This window comes from Chlorocebus sabaeus, chromosome 9 (assembly GCF_047675955.1).
Source record: "Chlorocebus sabaeus isolate Y175 chromosome 9, mChlSab1.0.hap1, whole genome shotgun sequence".
NCBI classification, from domain to species: domain Eukaryota; kingdom Metazoa; phylum Chordata; class Mammalia; order Primates; family Cercopithecidae; genus Chlorocebus; species Chlorocebus sabaeus.
The window spans coordinates 62,714,072-62,733,785 of NC_132912.1; the positions used below are offsets into that span (position 1 = coordinate 62,714,072).

At 50.6% G+C, this 19,714-nt stretch overlaps 1 protein-coding gene across 3 annotated transcripts in view; it reads left to right on the forward strand.

The window, feature by feature from the left end:
• Window positions 1-18,638, forward strand: part of DLG5 (discs large MAGUK scaffold protein 5) — a 135,980-nt gene extending 117,342 nt beyond the window's left edge. For all 3 annotated transcript variants that reach the window (XM_007962848.3, XM_007962849.3, XM_073019032.1), the window contains exons 25-32: window positions 1,292-1,440; window positions 2,303-2,473; window positions 3,363-3,559; window positions 12,828-12,971; window positions 13,232-13,359; window positions 14,462-14,571; window positions 15,300-15,409; window positions 16,879-18,638. In XM_007962848.3, the coding sequence (XP_007961039.2) occupies window positions 1,292-1,440; window positions 2,303-2,473; window positions 3,363-3,559; window positions 12,828-12,971; window positions 13,232-13,359; window positions 14,462-14,571; window positions 15,300-15,409; window positions 16,879-16,982 (1,113 nt within the window). In that variant the 3' untranslated portion in view covers window positions 16,983-18,638. The remainder of the gene's footprint in view (window positions 1-1,291; window positions 1,441-2,302; window positions 2,474-3,362; window positions 3,560-12,827; window positions 12,972-13,231; window positions 13,360-14,461; window positions 14,572-15,299; window positions 15,410-16,878) is intronic.
• Window positions 18,639-19,714: the final 1,076 nt, after the last annotated feature.

Below are 19,714 nucleotides of genomic sequence, written 5' to 3' on the forward strand. Positions count from 1 at the left end.
CAGATTTCACCATGTTGCCCAGGCTGGTCTCAAACTCCTGACCTCAAGTGATCTGCCCGCCTTGGCCTTCCAAAGTGCTATGATGACAGGCATGAGCTACTGTGCCCAGCCTCAGGGTTGATTTTTTTTTTTGAGACGGAGTTTTGCTCTTGTTGCCCACGCTGGAGTACAGTGGCACAATCTTGGTTCACTGCAACTTCTGCCTCCCAGGTTCAAGCGATTCTCCTGCCTCAGCCACCTGAGTAGCTGAGATTACAGGTGTGCGCCAACACGCCCAGCTAATTTTGTTTTGTATTTTTAGTAGAGACGGGGTTTCATCACATTGGACAGGCTGGTCTCAAACTCCTGACCTCAGGTGATCCACCTGCCTCGGCCTCCCAAAGTACAGGGATTACAGGCGTGAGCCACTGTGCCTGGCCAGGGTTGATTTTTAATCCCTGTAAACCCAGAATCCTACCAAGCCCCTTTGAGCAGGTCCCTGTGAAGCCAGGTAGGCCATCGAGGGAACCTGAGGGCAGAGCCTTGGCTCAGGCCCTGGGCACCAGGAGGTGCTTGCCCTCAGGTGGTGTAGCTGCAGGACTGTTCTGATGAGAGAGGATGGTTTTTCTCTGTAGTCTCCTGCCTCATGGGGGAGATGGTTTGTGAGAATATAAAGGCACAAGTTGGGCTGGGCTTGGTGGCTCACACCTGTAATCCCAGAACTTTAGGAGGCCAAGGTGGGAGAATTGCTTGAGCCCAGGAGTTCAAGACCAGCCTCGGCAACATAGTGAGATCCTATCTTTACAAAAAACAAAACAAAATTTAGCCAGGCGTGGTGGAGTGTGCCTGTAGTCCCAGCTACTCTGGAGGCTGAGGTGGGAGGATCACTTGAGCTTAGGAGGTCTGGGCTACAGTGAGCTGTGATTGCACTACTGCACTCAGTCTGTGTGACAGAGGGGAGACCCTGTTTCAAAAAATAAATAAATAAAAGCACAGGTAGCATCAGCAAGAGGAAGGGCCCTATTCTGAAAAGCCCAGACTTGCTGGTCACCAGAACAGGGTTTTTCCTGGATAAGCTGTCAAGGGCAGAGCAGCCACTTGGCAGAGGACCTGGTGTCCAGGGAGCATGCACGGGAGCTGGAGGCTGGGGAGACGGTGAAGACTCAGCCCTTCCTGCAGAGGGGAGGCAGGCAGAGTCTCAGTTAAGGAGGGATGTGGAATATCTGCCATATGGTCAGCACTGGCCCCTCTCGAATGCCCATGCTGTCCCCTGGCTTCTGCCTTCTGACACATCCACCCCCATCCCTGGCAGTATGGCAGCCTGGACGTGCGGAATAAGACAGTGGAGGAGGTCTACGTGGAAATGCTGAAGCCCAGGGATGGCGTCCGCCTGAAGGTGCAGTACCGCCCCGAGGAGTTCACGAAGGCCAAGGGCCTGCCTGGTGACAGCTTCTACATCAGGTACCAGTGGCTGGGGAATCAGTGGGAGATTTGGGGACAGAGGACAGGCTTTCATTGGAGATTCTCTTCCTGGTAAATGGCTGTCTGTTTCTTGCCCCACAAGGCTGGGGCCATGATCATCATTCCTTGACACTCAAATCTGCACACTTACTTATGGTGGGATGATTGTGACTTAGAACAACCTTTAGGGCTTAAAGAAACAGGTGGGCTCCTTTAGGGGTTAAGGCCTGGAGAATTTGGAGGCAGTCAAGCCCTGTTTTCCTGTGTGCTGTGCTCCTTTTTTTCTGGTGTCCCCCAAGCCAGGTTTGCAGATCCCTCTGCAGTGTGTGTGGACTTCCAGGCATCTTCAGTGCCCTTACTACTGTATGAAATGCTGTGGGCATTTAGGGATGGCAGCAGGCTTTCTAGGAAGAGCTCAGAGCTTTCTTCTCATTTCCTAAGACCCGAGATCACAGAAAGCATGAGAACACTGATGCGGTACAGCTCCCTGTCTCTAGGGTAGGAGATGACATGTTTCCATCCTAGGGAGATTCCAGTCTGTGGGAACCAGGAGCCTGGGCTTCGAGGAGGGAGGCAACTGGGAAAGGCCACCTGGAAAGGGAAGTTATGGCCTCAGATCTTGGCGAGTTCTTTCTCTGATGGGGATGTGCCCTCAGTGTTAGGGGAGCAAAGGCAGTCTTTGTCCCTTTATGTAAAACACAGGGCTCCCCACTTTGAGAATCACCACCTCGGCGGTTCCTGATCAAGTTTGGAGATAACTCAAAGCAGAATATCAGCCTTAGGGGCCTGGCCACAGAAGGCACCTTGTTTGTCCTCGGTGGCCAGAGCCGCCTGATCATGTTCCCTCTGTGCTGTGGTCCAGGGCCCTGTACGACCGGCTGGCAGATGTGGAGCATGAGCTGAGCTTTAAGAAGGACGACATTCTCTACGTGGATGACACCTTGCCCCAGGGCACGTTTGGGTCCTGGATGGCTTGGCAGCTGGACGAGAATGCCCAGAAGATCCAGCGTGGGCAGATTCCCAGCAAATATGTGTAAGTGGTCTCTGGGTCTGGGGCGGGGTGGGGCAGGGGTCGCTGAGGGCCACCAGCCATGGAGCTGTCCCATGGGAGGGGGCTGGGGCCAGGGCTGCTGAAGGAGGGATTCTGCTTGTCATCTTAGCTTCTGCTCTCTACGTTTTGACAAAAGTGCTGGTCTAAAAAGCTGCTCCTAGTGTGAGTCAGTGCTGCATAGAGCACAGTGGTGGGTCAGGAGGCGTTACTTGTTTTAGAAAAATGGATTTATGGAGATACTTACGCCTTGCTGCTCCCTCACAGTGTACCATTCAATGGTTTTCAGCATATTCACATGTGTGTGCAGCCGCCACCACAGTTAATTTTAGAGCATTTCCATCACCTCAAACAAACCCCAGACCCATTAGCTGTCAGCCGCTTATCTTACTGTCCTCCCACCCAGCCCTCAGCCCTAGGCAGCCACTACTTCACTTCTGATACCCACGGGTCTCCCTGTCTGGACTCCTGTGTGGATGGGATTGCATAGTGTGGCCTTTCGTCTGGCTCGTCACTGAGCATGTTTTCGAGGCAGCCTGCATCCCTGCATCATTTCCCTTCTATGGCAGGAAGTGTAACTCATCACCAAGTGAAGGCTGTCCTAGCAGTTCCTTTTGACACTGAGCTGAATATGCTGTAGTAGAAAAAATCACCTGCTCTGAGAGGTTGCCCTGGTGCTGGTGTTCATGTCGCCCCACAGCATGTACCGAGGGGTCCCAGGGGCGTGGGAGGAGATGTAGCCTTGAGACCTGCCAAGGAGTGTGGGGGGAGCCCAGTGCCCTGGCCCACCCTTGCTTTTCACACCAGGAAGGTCGGGTAGGGTAGGGCAGCAGGGTCTCGATGGCCCTGCCCAGCATTGTCCCCTGTGCCACAGGATGGACCAAGAATTCTCCAGGAGGCTCAGCATGTCTGAAGTCAAAGATGACAATAGTACCACAAAGACACTGTCGGCAGCTGCACGCCGGTCCTTTTTTCGGAGGAAACACAAGCACAAACGCAGCGGATCCAAGGATGGGAAAGACCTGCTCTCCTTGGATGCCTTTTCCAATGACTCCATTCCACTCTTTGAAGGCAAGTGGCCGAGCTCATTTTCCAGTGGGCTCTCCAGATGGGGTTTGCGGTGGATCCAGGAGCTCTACAACTGGGACTTAAAGAAAAGGGAGGCTTACTTTGCATTGTGTACAAGTCTGAAGGTGTGTGTCCGGCTTGGTCGGGGGGTGCTGCCATCTTCAGAGCCACATCTATGGGGTGTGGCTTCCATCCTCCCGGTCACCGCCTATCAGTGCAACCAGCACATCCCTGTTTCAGGCAGCAGGAGGAAGGAAGGGGTAAGGCAGAAGTGTGCCTCAGCTGAGCGTACCTCTTTCAGCAGCTATCTGGAAGCCCTAACCTGTGACTTCGACTTACATCTCATTGTCCACTTGCATGTGCAAGAGAGGTCAAAAAGGCATGTTTTGGCCAGGCACAGTAGCTCACACCTTTAATCCCAGCACTTCGGGAGGCTGAGGTGGGTGGATCACCTGAAGTCAGGAGTTCGAGACCAGCCTGGCCAATGTGGTGAAACCCTGTCTCTACTAAAAATACAAAAATTAGCCAGGTGTGGTGGCATGTGCCTGTAATCCCAGCTACTTGGGAGGCTGAGGCAGGAAAATCGCCTGAACCCAGGAGGCGGAGGTTGCAGTGAGCCAAGATCGCTCCATTGTACTCCAGCCTGGGTGACAGAGCAAGATCCTGTCTCAAAAAATAATAATTAAAACAAGAAGAAAAGGCATGTTTTAGCTGCGTGCATTGCTGGCTTCAGTACGAGGTTCAGTTACTAAGGAAGAATGGAGGGATGGCTATTGGGTAGGCAAAAAGCAATCTCTGCTGAGTGCCTTGCTTGCCATTTGTTTTTAGGTTATTACAGGCTGCTTGGTAATGACCAAGGGCCATCGGTTTCTGCAGAACATCTGCATTTCTGGCCTCAGTCCTCTGTTCATTAACAACTCTTACATGATACTTCTGGGGCAAGATGCTAATCCTGGGCTGGAGTTGAGTAATAGGAGATGTCAGACATCCCCTGGTAAACAGTCCTTGTGGAAAGGATGCATTTGTCCTTTAAAGCAAGAGGTCCTTAGGAATGTGGCACCCAGGGCCCTGGTGTGTCTACTGTCCTAGAACATACCCTCCCTGCAATCAGGTATGGGGGTGGCAGTGAGCAGCAGAGTGTAGGGCAGCTGGCTGCCTCCCTCCCTCCCTTCCCTTTTCACAATGAAGACCTTAGGCCTAGGGAGTTGAGTGGATCACACTGTAGTTCATGGCCCCTGTCACTATCAGCCGGGACAAGGGTTGGCAAACTATCGGCCATGGACTGAGTCTGGACCACTGCCTATTTTTAGATGGTCTGTGAGCTAAACATGGGTTTTTACACTTTTAAAAATGTGAGATGTAAAAAATCTGTTAGCCCTTTGCTGATAACAGTTGCTTAATTTTGCCGTTTTGCCTTCAAAGCCTAAAGTATTTACTATCTTGCCCCTTATAGAAAAAGTTTAGGCCAGGCGTGGTGGCACACACCTGTAATCCCAGCACTTTGGGAGGCCGAGGTGGGTGGATCACTTGAGGCAGGTAGTTCAAGACCAGCCTAGCCACCATGGTGAAACCCCATCTCTACTAAAAAAAAAATACAAAAATTAGCCTGGTGTGGTGGCTCATGCCTGTAGTTCCAGCTACTGCAGAGGCTGAGGCAGGAAGATTGCTTCAGCCTGGGGGGTCAAAGCTGCAGTGAGCTGTGATCATGCTACTGCACTCTAGCCCAGGCAACAGAGTGAGACCCTGTCTCAAAAAAAAAAAAAAAAAAAAAAAAAAAATAAATAAATAAATAAATAAATAAATAAATAAATAAATAAAAATTGCCAACCTGTTACTCAAGGCAAGGTTTCTCTCTTATTTTGCTTTTTGGTTTTCCTTCACTCTCTTTGGTCTCCACTCTTGTGCCCTCTGCTCCTTTCTCTGCAGGTGCCATTTCCGGTATATTTGGCATTTGTCCAGTGGTGTTAGCGTCTTTGAAAAATAGCCCTTTGTCTATTCTTCCTTTTAGCTCTTCAGGTCTTTTTCAGTACATATCTTGAAGTTGTCGTGAGGTACATACACCTTTTGCATTGTTATACCTTCCTGGTAAATTGACCTTTTTGTCATTATAAAATGCCCTTCTTGATCTCCAGGAATGTTTCTTGCTGAAAGTCTATTTTATGTGATATTTTTATTGACATTGCCAGTTTTCTTTTGGTTATCTTTGGCACAGTTTATCTTTTTCTTTTACTTCAAACTTTTCTGTCACTTTATATTTAAATATCCCTTGTAAGCAGCATGTGGGACTTTTTAAATCCACTGTGGCAATCTGTCTTTTTAAAAATTTTATCCATGTGTAACATACATACAGCAATGCGCACATTCATTTACAGAAAAGTGAGCAGCGTGAGGAATTTCCACAATCTGAACACCCTTGTGACAGTCTTGATTGTTTCGTCAGGAGTATTTACCCTATTACATAAAGTAGACATTTGCCATCTTACTGTTTGTTTTCTATTCATTCTACCTCATCTACGTTTGTCCCTTCCTTCTTGCTTTTTAAAAATGAATCATGTGTTTGTTTTATTCTGCCCCTATACCATCTACTATTATCCTTTCACATCTACTAGTGTTGTTTCTATTTTATTCTTTTGGGGGTTAAACTAGATGTCACAGCATGCACCTTTGACTTACTGCTAGGAGAAATCATTGCTTTGACTACTTCCCTGATAATTGTAAAACAGCAAACCACTAACTCCATTTGTCTCTTTTCTAGCTTTGATACTATTCTCATTTTATTTTATTATTATTTTAGTTTTTGAGGTGGAATCTCGCTTTGTCACCCAGGCTGGAGTGCAGTGGTGAGATCTCGGCTCACTGCAACCTCCGCCTCCTAGGCTTAAGCAATTTTCCTGCCTCAGCCTGCCAAGTGGCTGGGATTACAGGCATCTGTCACCACATGTGGTTAATTTTTGTATTTTTAGTAAAGATGGGGTTTCACCATGTTGGCCAGGCTGGTCTTGAAACTCCTGACCTCAGTGAGCCGCCCAGCTCAGCCTCCCAAAGTGCTGGGATTACAGGCACAAGGCACTGTGCCCGGCCATACTTTTCTCATTTTAATTCTACAGCTACTTTAACTCCAACTCAGTCTATCCATTTGCACATCAGTTATTCATCAGTTTTTGCCTTTTACATTTCCATTGCTCTTCATTCCTTCCTGCAGTTTTGTGCTTCATTCTTATTTTGTTTTCTTTCTGCTAAACAACTCGCAGAAATGTTTTTCTTATAATGCAGGTTTGTTGGTGACACATCCTGTCAGTGTTTGTGTCTGAAAATGTCCATTTTAATATCATTTTTGGAGATTTTCACTGGATATAGAATTTTAGATTGGTGGATGTTTTACTTGGGTGCTTTAAAGATACCATTCCCGGTGCCTGGCTCTCTTTGTGTAGTGGTTTCCCGTGGCTGCTGTACCCAATTACCACAGACTATGTGTAGCTTCAAGCACACGGGTTTATCCTCCCAGTTCCGGAGGCCGGAAGTCCACACTCAGGACCACTGGGTCAGTCAAATTGTTGGCCAGTCTTCGCTCCCTCGGGGCTTGAGGAGAGAGCCTGTTCCTTGCCCCTGCCAGCTTCTGGTGGCTGCCATCAAGCCTTTATTCTGGCCACATCACTGTCACCTTCAAATTTCATCCGCTCCATCTTCACATCACCTCCTGTTCCACGTGGGTCTCTCTCTCAACAACCTCTGGCTCTCAGAGGATCCATGGGGTTTTATTTAGGACCCACCTCCCCAGATACTCCAGGAAAAGCCCCTCCTCCCAAGGCCTTTAACTGAATCATTGCTTCTTTTGTTGCATAAGGTAATGCTCATGGGATCTGGGGCTTAGAACGTGAATCAGTCTTTGGGGGACACTTGTCAGCCTGCCATGCTCATTGCAGGTGAGAAGTCATCCTTGCAGGCTCAGTGCTGAAGGCAGTGCCACCACCCGTCCACCACCATGGGTGGGTAGGGTTTTCTCTGCCTTTCTTTCTCAGAAAGAAATTTCTTAATTTCTTACCATACCATGCTTCCCCCGTGTGGTTTTCTTTGTGTTTATCCTGCTCAGAAGGTTCTTAGCGCTTTTTACATCTATAGCTTGGTGGTGTGGTCGGTTTTGGAGATTCCTGGCTGCAGTTTCTTTCATACTGCTTCTGTGCTGACCTCGCCTCTCCTCAGGGTTTTCAGTTTTCGACCGTACCATGTCTGTCTCCTATCTTCTGGGCTCTTTTTCTCCTGTATTTTCCACTTCTTTCTTTCTCTCCATGATTCAGCCAGCCTGGTTGTTTTCTAGTCACCTTTTTTCATGTTCATTATTCCACTCTTCTGTTGCATCCATTATGTTCTTACTTTCAGAAATTGTATTTTATTTATCACTCTAGAGTTTCTACTTGGTTCTTTTTTACCAGGCTTTAATTCTCTGCTGAGACTTTCCCTCTTGTCATCTGTCCTCTTAAATACTTTAGTCATATTTTTTTAAAGACCGCGTTTGGTAACTGTCATGTGTGGTCATCCCTGAGTCTCTTTCTGTGGTCTTTGTTTTTCTTGGTCTTGCCCCATGATATGCCTGGTTATTGTTTATTGAGATGTCAGAAGTTATGTTTAGGGGATTTTCGGGGCTCTGAGTGAGGGTCTGCCCTCTGCTCTGGAGATAGCCGCTGCTCACAGATCACCTCGATCCAGCCACAGGCTCAGCTGACCTCAGGATGGGTTGCAGCTTTTGTGCAGCTGTGGTTCACTCTGACCCTAGGGGGCGGCCCACCGGTGGTCCCAGCCTGGGGTGTTCCTTAGTGCCGCTCCTCGCTAGGGAGCCTTGACTTCCAGTTTCTCACTCTTCAGCACTGGGAGGCCATGGAACACTCTACTCTGCTCAGTGTCTTAGTGACTTTCTTAGATGCTTAGCTTCTTGCTTTTCACAGCTTAAGAATTTGGCAAATGGTTTTAAGGGAAAACCTCTGATATCAGACTTAGTTCTTTGCCCTTCCCTTCCTCTGGAATCATGACCCATCAGGTCCTGGCAGCCCTGAACTCCATTTCGATCTCACCTGCTTTGGAGATTTTCAGAAACTTTTTGTGGGTTCTCAGTCCTTAGCGGCCCTCTGCCCGGGTTCTCAGCCCTCAGCAGCGGCCCTCTGCCTGGGTTCTCTGCCCTCAGCAACGGCCCTCTGCCTGGGTTCTCTGCCCTCAGCAGCGGCCCTCTGCCTGGGTTCTCTGCCCTCAGCAGCGGCCCTCTGCCTGGGTTCTCTGCCCTCAGCAGCGGCCCTCTGCCTGGGTTCTCAGCCCTCAGCAGCGGCCCTCTGCCTGGGTTCTCAGCCCTCAGCAGTGGCCCTCTGCCTGGGTTCTCAGCCCTCAGCAGCGGCCCTCTGCCTGGGTTCTCTGCCCCTCACTCTCACTTTAGAAGTCTCTAGTTGCTCTGAAGGGGGAAAGGCCTGCAGAATGTCAGCTTCTACTACTCCAATTTCCTTCTCTCCAGGATCTTGGCATCTCAAATCCTGTCTGTCTCTGCCACTCTGCGATGCCTTCAAAAAGATATTTCTTATTTTTTACCCAGATTTTCTAGTTGTTCTCCAAGGGATGATGCAAGCTGTTCCATTATACCTGGGAATAGTAATACCTATGTAGTAGTTTAAAAGTTACCCCAGGTAATTCTAATGCACAGTGGGTTTTGAATTCCTGCTTTAGTTTATTGCTTCCAGCTGCCACATAGCATCCCTGGTACCCCTCACCCCGCTGATTGTGCACCCACCCACAATGCTCTCCTAAGTGGACTCAACTCTCCACCACCCAGAGGACACTGCATGTCTTTATGCTTACCCCTTTAGGAGCTTGTGCGGGAGTGTCTCAGGAATATATGGAGGACTGGTTTTCCTTTTATCTTAGTCTGCTAGGGCTGCCATAACCAAATACCACAGGCCGGGCACGATGGCTCACACCTGTAATCCCAGCACTTTGGGAGGCTGAGGCAAGAGGATTGTTTGAGGCCAGGAGTTCAAGACCAGCCTGGGCAACATGGCAAGACTCCCATCTCTACAAAAACTTTAAAAAACTAATCAAGTGTGGTGGCGTGTGCCTGTAGTCCCAGCTGCTCAGGAGGCTGGGGCTGGAGGATGACCTAAGCCCAGGAGTTCAGTGCTGCAATGAGCTATGATTGTGCCACCCACTTCAGCCTGGCAACAAAGCAAGAGCATATCTCAAAAAAAAAAAAACAAACAAACAAACCCAAAAAACCGATACCACAGACTAGGTGACTTAAATCACAAGAATTCATTTTCTCCCAGTTCTCGAGGTTGGAAATCCGAGACCTGGGTGCCAGTGTGGTTGGTTCTGGTGAGGGCTCTCATCCTGCCTTGTATGCGGCTGCCTTCTTGCTGTGTCCTCACATGTTGGAGACAGAGAGATTGATCTCTGATGTGTCTTCCTCTTAAAAAGCCACAGTTCCATCAGATTAGGGCCCTACTCTTCTGACCTCATTTAACTTACCTCCTGAAGACTCCGCCTCCAAATGTAGTCACTTTGGGACTTAGGGCTTCAGCATATAAATGTTGAGGGGACAAAGTTCAGTCCACAGCAGGTTTTAAAGAAAGCCATTGCAGTATAGTCTAAGGTTGGAACCCCCAAGACCATGCCTTTGCTGTGCCCTGATCAGCTGTAACCTTGGAGAGGCTGGTTTTCTTCTCCAGTTGGAGTCAGTGACTCATAAGATGCTGTCTAGTCTTACGATTCTGTAATTGTGAGGACTTCTGACAAAGAAGATTGTCAGGGAAGAACAGGAATCTCCTAAATTGGTACCCCACAATGTAGAATGTTAATAGTCAGTAAGGGAGAATATGATTTTTTTAACCATTAACATTTTAATGTATTTCTTTCCAGTTTTTTACTTAATACAACAAAACTGGGATTACACTGCATTATACCATTTTCATCCAGCTATTTCCACTATCATATTGTTAGCATCTTCCCATATCAGTAATATTCTTCCAAACCATTCTTTTAAGCACTATATTGAATTCCGCCCTACAGCGACTGTGCCATAATTTGAGAATATGATTCTTATACCAGTAAATGGAGGGAACGGTGACATAGTGTACATCAGCAAGGAAGTGGATAAGTCAATGCAGAGGAAGTGTTCATGGCATGCCCAAAAGTAGAGAGGCCCACCACGAATCACCAGGGATGCCTCCCAGAAACACAGCCCCAGACAAGGAGCGAGTTACAAAATATCCACAGACACACTTAAGCAATGTATATTTCAGGTTTCCTTTAGCATATAAAAGTCAGTTTATGAGAACTAGGCTATACTTCCAGCTCATAATAGTGGTTACCTTCAAGGGGGCCGGTGGGGACTGGGGTTGGGGAAGGGGTATCAGAGAGGAGTTGCTGGCCTTATCCATGAGGTTCGGATTTGTTACAGAAAGGATTTGTTTATGTAAACTCCTCTCAAAAGGAGTTCTTTGTCCCCTGACTCCTCCTCGGAGCCTTCACTCAGAACCACATGGGGTTCCAAGGTGGTGAATGTGACCACCAAACCCTCCAGTTTTAAACAACAGAGCTGCTAGTCACCAGGTTAGGCAATGCTGTGTAAAAGACTGTATGGATGTATGTGGATAATGATCAGTTTTATTATTATTTATTTATTTATTTATTTATTTTTATTGAGCTCTAGTCTTGCTCTGTTGCCCAGGCTGGAGTACAGTGGTACAGTCTCAGTTCACTGCAACCTCCGCCTCCTGGGTTCAAGTGATTGTTGTGCTTCAGCCTCCCAAGTGGCTGGGACTACAGGCGCACACCACCATACCCAGCTAATTTTTGTATTTTTAGTAGAGATGGGGTCTTTCCATATTGGCCAGGCTGGTCTCAAACTCCTGACCTCAAGCGATCCACGTGCCTCAGCCTCCCAAAGTGCTGGGATTACCGACGTGAGCCACCACTCCCAGCAGAGATCACTTCCAAAAACACATGTGGGGACAGGGCAAGGGAAGAGGAGAGACTTGACTTATTCCCCCTGAGTTTGCCCACAGGTTGGTCTTCATGGAGCCTGCTGCTGCAGCTGGCACTGTGCTTGTGTTCTCCTGAGACTTCTGCCTCCTGGTCCCTGTGCCTACTCTGCAGTCACTCCTTGCTCTGCATATGCGTACAGATCCCTCCAGGCCGAGCCTCTCATGGACCCTTCCTCCCAAGCCTGCTGCCATCTTGTGTTCTGCCCTCCCCGTTACCTCCATACTTACCCTCTTGCTCTGCTCTTTCTGGAGACACTGCTCTCATCCCACTTGCCTCCTGGGCCTGCCCAAGTGGTCTCTTCACCCTGTCATCCAGCCACAGTGTCTACTGAAGCCTGTTGCTCCTGGAATTGCCAGGCAACTCTTGCGTGCTGTCTTGCTGTTCATGTGTTGCTCTGTTGTGACTCTAGTTAAAGCGTGCCCTTTTTAATGGCAGGAACTCTGTGTTCTATTCTTTATTATGTTTCTGACATGCCAGCACAGTGACTTATACCAGGGAGATGCCAGGAAGATGCTTGCTGGGTTTTAGACCGTGTTCTCCCTGCAAGGACTTTATTCATTTGGTGCAAGGGGAGGTTTATTGCATGTGTCAACTAGGATATTGGTTTGACTGCTTTAACTGAAACCAAATAACAGTGGCTTAAGCATGATGGGCAGTTTGTTTCTGTGTCATTTATAAGCCCGAGCTGTGGGTGATGTGGGAGAGGCAGTTGTGTTCTGAGGATCATCCAGGACCCAGGTCCCATCTTGTGACTCTTCCATTTCTTAAGGGTTATCCTCAACTGCATGGCCAGAGCTGGCTCACAGCACTCACGCGTTCTAGCCGTGCAGATGGGGGAGTCCTCACCTCTGTCACTGGGCAGGTCTGGGTTACACTGACCACACCTTCCTGGGGAGTGGGAGCTCTCCTGCCAGACCCCAGAGGTTACCTTGCCGGAGAGCAGAGGAGAATGGAGATGGGGCAGGGGAAGCAGGTGTGGACCCATGAGGAAAAATCAGAGCCGAAGGAAGCTCTGGGATGAGTGGTTGAGACCAGCTGCCTCTGGTGTTCACAGAGGGCGTGGGGGGTGCTCATGCTGGACTCCAGGGGAGACGATGCCCAGGTGTACCTGGGACATGAGATTTTCAGTGCTGAAGCTGAGGGAGTCCCAGGCAAACCAGAGTGGGCAAGGTCAGGGAGCGGGGTACCCCAGCCCCACTCAGGTCCTCCACTCCACGCTGGGTCTGTGACGCTGCTGCTTTCTCTCCCTCAGATTCGGTGAGCCTGGCCTATCAGCGGGTCCAGAAGGTGGACTGTGCCGCTCTGAGGCCTGTCCTGATTCTGGGGCCTTTGCTGGACGTGGTGAAGGAGATGCTGGTGAATGAGGCGCCTGGCAAGTTCTGCAGATGTCCCCTTGGTAAGGGGCACAGGGCACCCTCTATGCCTACTGGGTTCTTTGTCTCTATGTCCCTGTCCGCTTGCCTGCCCAGCTGTGCACAGTAGGCGGCAGCACTGGGGGACGGATTTCGCAGTATTTCAGAGCCTCCTGACATGGGTCAGATTCATGCATGGCAGGACTGGGTACTGAGAGCTGCTGAGCAGTATTCTTCCCCTGCTCCCTCTGCTGGGGCTCAGCAGGGCCTGGGGCTCCCTGATTCCTATGTCTGTGCTTTGCAGAGGTGATGAAGGCCTCCCAGCAGGCCATTGAGCGGGGTGTCAAAGATTGCCTGTTTGTCGACTATAAGCGGAGAAGCGGCCATTTCGATGTGACCACTGTGGCGTCAATAAAGGAGATCACAGAAAAGGTACCCAGGGCTTCAGTCTGAGGGTTAGGCATCCAGTATTAGACCCCCTGTGCACAGGTCTGGGCCCCTGGTCCGTGATCCTCTGCCCCAGCGGCTCTCAGACCTTAAGCCCACCGTGTTGTGTTAGTCTGAGTTCACCTGCGCCTGGGCTTGCCCTCGTGGCTGCTGTGTGTTTCTGCAAGCACATCCCTTGGCGGGGGTGGAGGAGCTGCAGGCACATCCCTTGGCGGGGGTGGAGGAGTTGCCCTGTGTGCGTGCCACCCGTCTCCCTCTCTGGCGGGTGGTGGGGAGTCTCATCTCTGATGAGAGTATTGAGCTCTGCAGAAAGGCCTCTTGCAGGGCATTCCAGAACGGGGTCCCCAAATGCATGTGCTGAACAATTTCACATGCACCTTCTGGGGACAGGAACATACCTTCCCTCAGGGTCCCTGCCCCTAAAAGGGCTATGTCTCTTGGTGCCTTCGAATATCCTAGGCAACATGAGGGCGGGGACATCTGTGGGGAGTGCTGGCGGAGCAAACACTCAGAGTCGGGGGACATGGCCGCTCCTTGGGCTGCATTTCTCCAGGCTGCTCAGCTTGCTCGCTGGGCTTTGCTTTCCTTCTCTGTGAGATGAAGGTGTTGGCTTCTCACTGCTGAAAGTGGGCGAGCTCTAGTAGGGGGAATGCCCTGGTGGAGCATCTGGGGGGGGGGAGTGCACGGGCCTGCACTCCCGTGGTTCTTCGTTCGTCCGAGCCAGAACGAAGACTCTGGCTCTTCGTTCGCTCAGTCTGGCAAAAATAATGCTTCAGAGGCCAGTGTGGGGCAGGGCTTTCAGAAAGTCCCTGTATCTGGGCAAAGGTGGGAAAGGAAGTTTGGAGTTGGGCTGGCCACCCCCCACCGGGCCCCACCAGCCCTGGCTGCCATCCTTGGCCTTCATCACAGCGAGTGGGGTTTGTTGGGAGTTTCCTGGGTATGGTTTCCCCACAGTGCACCATGTGGCTTTGCTGCCTTGTTTGTGGGTAGAGCTCTGTGAGGTGAGGTGGGTCCTGCTGGTGGCAGGACAGGGCGCTGGCTGCCCCTCCCTGCCCCCCGGGGCTCACTCTGCACCCCCTACCCCCAGAACCGACACTGCCTCCTGGACATCGCTCCCCACGCCATCGAGCGGCTGCACCACATGCACATCTACCCCATTGTCATCTTCATCCACTACAAGAGCGCCAAGCACGTCAAGTAGGTGACTGGCCCCCTGGGCTCCGCCGGGGCCTTGTCACAGCTATGGCTGGGAGCCCAAGTGGGGAGCAGGCTGTGTTGGGGTGGGGGGTTGAGGAATGAGAGATGGGCCGATGGGTCTTGAAATAGATAGCACATGTAGAAAATGACCCTTCCCTCTCGGCCCTGTCCCCCACTCAGAGGTGGTGTCAGCCAAGCGCAGCCCCTTCCCCACGCCCGTCCGCCATTTGGGTGCTGCCCACTGTTCCTTGGGCGTGGCCAGCTTGGTTTGCACAGCTCCCCTCCTGCCCCAGCCCCCTTTCCTCTCTACATGCTGCTTAGGAGCAGGGGAGCCGGTGGCCTGGGCAGGGTCCCACTCAGCCCCGAGCTGGCTCATGACTCAGGAGCTGTTGCCTTTGCTGAGCTTCGGCTCCTGTGCTGGTTGGGCCAAGGGCTCACCAAGACTCTGCTCCATTTTGGCTTTCTGTGCTGCTGAGCTTCTGGGACCTGTGCTGGGGCTGCTGGTGCGTCTGCTCCAAGTGCATGCACTGGGGTGCCCTCCTTCCGCCCTCTGCCCAGAGCTCCCCCGCAGCCTGCACACTGTTGCTGCGCTTTATGTGGGGAGCACGTGGGGCCTCCCCCGACAGCCTACCCCTGCCTCGATGGGGCCCCTGTTAGCCTGGACAGAGGAAGGAAAGAGGGCCTGGAGGAGGCTCAGTGCTCAGCCTGGTGTCGGGCTGTTCCCACAGGGAGCAGAGAGACCCCATCTACCTGAGGGACAAGGTGACTCAGAGGCATTCCAAAGAGCAGTTTGAGGCGGCACAGAAGGTTGAGCAGGAGTACAGCAGGTACTTCACAGGTAGGTGTGCGTGGGCCTGGAGCAGGGAGCTGGCAGCAGGGAAGGAAGCAGAGGCTTTCCAAGACAGTTTTCTTAGCTGTGGAGAAGCCCATGCTGCCTACATGCTCCCAAGTGCCGTCATGAGCACGTTGCTGACAAGTCAGGTGTTCAGATTGCAGCCCCTGGCCAGTGTCAGGATTCTCATGGGTTGAATGTTTAGCTCACTGATCTTGGCCTCAGGTCCTGCCTGGCTTGCCCACTCGTTTCCACATGTGCAGTGGTGGGTCTGTCTCGAAGCACAGGTGCCGTTTAGTGCAGCCACAGTGTCCTCAGGCATGGCGGGGACTGCAGCAGCCCCCAGTGTGCCAGCAGTGGCTAGAGGCCCATCTGTCCCTAGCACCCTCCAGGGCAGGCCAGTTTTGCAGTGGGATTTGGCAAAAAAAAAAAAAAACAAACAAAAAAAACCACAATGCTGCCCCCTTACCATCTCTGGTCTTCAAAGTGAAACAAACTCAATGAAGTGTGGTTCTATTTCACCTTCCGGCCTTCATTCAGCCTCTTGAGGAAAGTCTGTCAGTTGCAGGGCATTAGCATTTGCATTCACAGAGGATGGGACAGGGATTCTAACTGCATTGTGGAGAGTGTTATGATCTAGTCTGGGGACCTGGACTTGGTGCCCGTGTGTATGTAGGTATGTGCATGTGCAGGTGTGCGTACCTGTGTGTGTGTGTGCGCGTATGTGTACTTTCATTTCCATTCCTCACAGACTGGTATTTAGCCAAATACACTGACAATTCCTAGAGAGATGAAAATTTTAAAACTCTAAAACTTGGAAAAGGTAAGCTCCATTTTTTTCTTGTTAGATTCAACAGACATAAAATTACGACATCCCGTTTCCATAGCACTCCATTAGAAACTACGTTAGAAACGTCCCATTTCTAAACACTCACTGTCAATTTCTGAGCATGGCTTGTTGCAGTGGGGGCTTGGTTTGTGTCCAGTTGCTGTTCTGTGGAGCACACTGGAGTTCCCCTGGCCCGCTGTCTATAGACCCCGGCGTCAAACTCCTATAATACAGAGCTGGCCCGAGTTGGAGTCATCATCGTGCTGTGACTCTTCTCTTGGCCATGAGCTGTCTGGCTCCTTAAACTGGTCGTTTCCTGCAGAATCCTGCCAATGATTAGACCACCGCTACATGTCCTCCAAACTTCTTTCTGATGCCCTGGGATTCCCCCAACCATCGCAAACCCAACCCAGGGTATTACTGCAGTGGGGTGGGCAGTTTACATGTGAGTGATCAATTCACGAGGGGCAATTTTCTTTCCCAGTTTCTTGTTGGTGAAGGAGAGTCAGGTGGGGATGGAGCAGAGTGCCAAGTAGCTCAAAGCAGACAGCCACACAGTAGAAAGAGTGCAAACTGTACTGCCTTGCCTCAAACCTGGGGTCTTACTCTGAGCTGAATGACATGTGTCTGGGGGTCTCTTTTGCAGGGGTCATCCAGGGAGGAGCCCTGTCAAGCATTTGCACTCAGATCTTGGCAATAGTCAATCAAGAACAAAATAAAGTCCTGTGGATTCCAGCCTGCCCGCTCTAGGAGAACACTGTGCTGTGGATGACTGCAGCTGGCCGCCTGAGGGGACGCCAGGCTCAGCTCTTTTCTAGCGACTCAAAGTGGAAGTCTGTCCGTCTATGAACATGCAGGGGAAGGATCCAGAACCAGGACCGAGAAGCACCTCCTTTGTAGACAGAGGGCCACAGCTGCGTGGGATCCAGGCCCAGGCCCGCACCCTCTGCCCCTGTCACACGTGTTCTTTAACACAAAACAGATAACACTAAAGACGGGTTCAGCACCCACCTTTCTTTAGCCAGCTGATCAGAGATGCTGCAAAGAGAACCTTTTGGATCACTCGTTTACAAACTTTTTCTAAGTATTTGGTGGTTTATGTTTACTTGAACGGCTCCATGTTGCTGGTGCCCAGCCCCTGCCCTCTCTGTCAACCCCTGTCGCTTTGGTGTTGGTTTCGTTCCCGTCTTCAGCAAAACGACCTTGGAACCTCAATGGGGGCTGCTTTGCTTTGGGAGGTTCTTGTTGGTGGGACCAGAGCTTTGACAAAGCTCCTGCTCCTTAGTGGCACCTCTCCTGGAAGGACGTCACAACTGCAGGTGCTCAGACTGCCTGTGGCAGCAGAACCAGTGCCTTTGGCATTTTCCTCCCACACTGGGGAAGGTGACTTTGGTGTTCTTACAAACTCGTCTCTCGGCCTTTCTCTCCTGCCTTCCACAGCCTCTTGTTTCTCCTCCATCTGTGCTTATTACTTGAGCACTGTGTCTGCTCTGTGAGAGCTGCGTGGGCAGGGCCGCGGTGGGGTCCAGGTGGTGTCAGCTGTGCTGATGCCTGCCATTGGGTCCTCCTTAGGCTCTGTAAGTCATGACAGCCTTCATCAGTGCAATGTTTGCAGGGTAATTCTTAAACCTTTTAGAGGGTGGCAGGTACATCAGTTCCTTTTAATATGAAAACATTCATGTTTCAGACATTGAATTGAGAGCTTTTAGGAGAAGCATAATGGTTATTGTTGTCACTATCAACAGTCTAAAAAGAAAAACAGGTCTTTTTAATCTTGGTTACAGCACTCACGGCATGCACCTTACTCAATGTGGGTGTCTTCGTTTGGGCCTTTTTTTTTTTTTTTTTTTTTTGCACTTCTGAGGCTGGGTATGTCTGGCTGAAGATTTCATGTGGTTCCTCCTTAAGCTGTGCGTCCTGTTAATAATAGGTACTGTACTGGGCTCTGTGTAAGTGTCATTGGGGTAGGACCTATATTTTAATACTGTTCCTAACATTTCATTTTACTAGCGAGAAATCTTTGATTTCATTTTATTCTTTGTAATTCTAGACGCTAGATTGTAGTTTAGCCATAACTGATGTTTTTTAAAAAGGGATATATTTTCTTGCACAGTTGTTCAAAAAAGAGACAAGTTTCAGTCCTCAATGCTGTCCTTTGTTTTACAGGTACAAGTTTTCTAGCTCAGACAAACTATGAAAAACTGTAGACTATTCTCAAGGTATTAACTCGCAGACCCTCTGGGGGTAGGGACTGTTTTCTAAGTTGCAGGCAGAGTGGGACTGAGATGGTACAGTGTGCACACACAGGTACTGAGCTGACAGACTGGGATTTTCTGTACTAAAATGTTACTTTGTATCAAAAGTTAAACAGGCTTTAGTACAACAAATAAAGGTCAATTTCTGTAAGGTTGTGTTTGAAGATGCGAGTTTTTAATCTCTTCCTAGTGGGTCAGCTTTCCTGTATTTCTAAACTTGAGACAGCTGCTCTTCTCTGCAGCTGGTAGCTGGAGTTGGCTGCTGCGCAGTTTCTTTTTGGCTCACATGACAATTCACGTCCCTGCTACCTGCTGCGTCAGCCTCTCTCTCACTTCTTCCTCCCCTTCCCTGCCGCCCATCTGTCCAGTGTGGCATGAGCTGGTGACTGCAGCCAGGCTGCCCATCTGTGTGAGACCCAGAGCCTGCCCTCTGGCCCTCACATTCAATTCTGCAGGCTTGGGAAAAGCAAAAGGGAGTTGGCTGAGTGCTCTGGGCAGCATTCTCAGTCAGGGCCCTGTCTGGGGCCCCCGGCTGGGAACGGCCCCACCTGCATGGGGGCTGCTTTGTGGCACCTGACAGCATCACATTGGGAGATCACCCAGCATTGCTGGACTCCCAGAACAGGCCACGTGGGCCTGAACTCCATGTTGCAGGCTGGGCCTTTAGCTGCAGGAAGCCAGGTCTGAGGCCTGGGGCAGAGCAGAGCCCTCCTTCTCCGATCCTTTTTCTTGGAGGGACTTGGGGGCAGAATGTTCTCCAGAAGCCTCACTCACACTGCACTGGTGGCCAGGCTGGTGGGGGGCAGACTGGTGTGGATGCCTCCCTCATCATTTCCTGCTGGGTAAAGTTCCACCATGGCCCTGCAGTCTTGATCTCACCTGTGGGTACGGGGTGTCACAGAGCTGTGCAGGGCTCTGGTAGTTGGAGTGGGCCCTTGTGTCTGTAGGGACAAGGCCTGCCTGTGCCTCCTTGACAGCCCACACCCAGCGCCATCCTCAGAGTGGGCAACAGCGCCATCGATCTTTTTTTTAATTTTTTTTGAGACGGAGTTTCGCTCTTGTTGCCCAGGCTGGAGTGCAATGGCATGCTCTCGGCTCACCGCAGCCTCTGCCTCCCGGGTTCAAGTGATTCTCCTGCCTCAGCCTCCCGAGTAGCTGGGATCACAGGCATGCGCCACCACGCCTGGCTAATTTTATATTTTTAGTAGAGATGGGGTTTCTCCATGT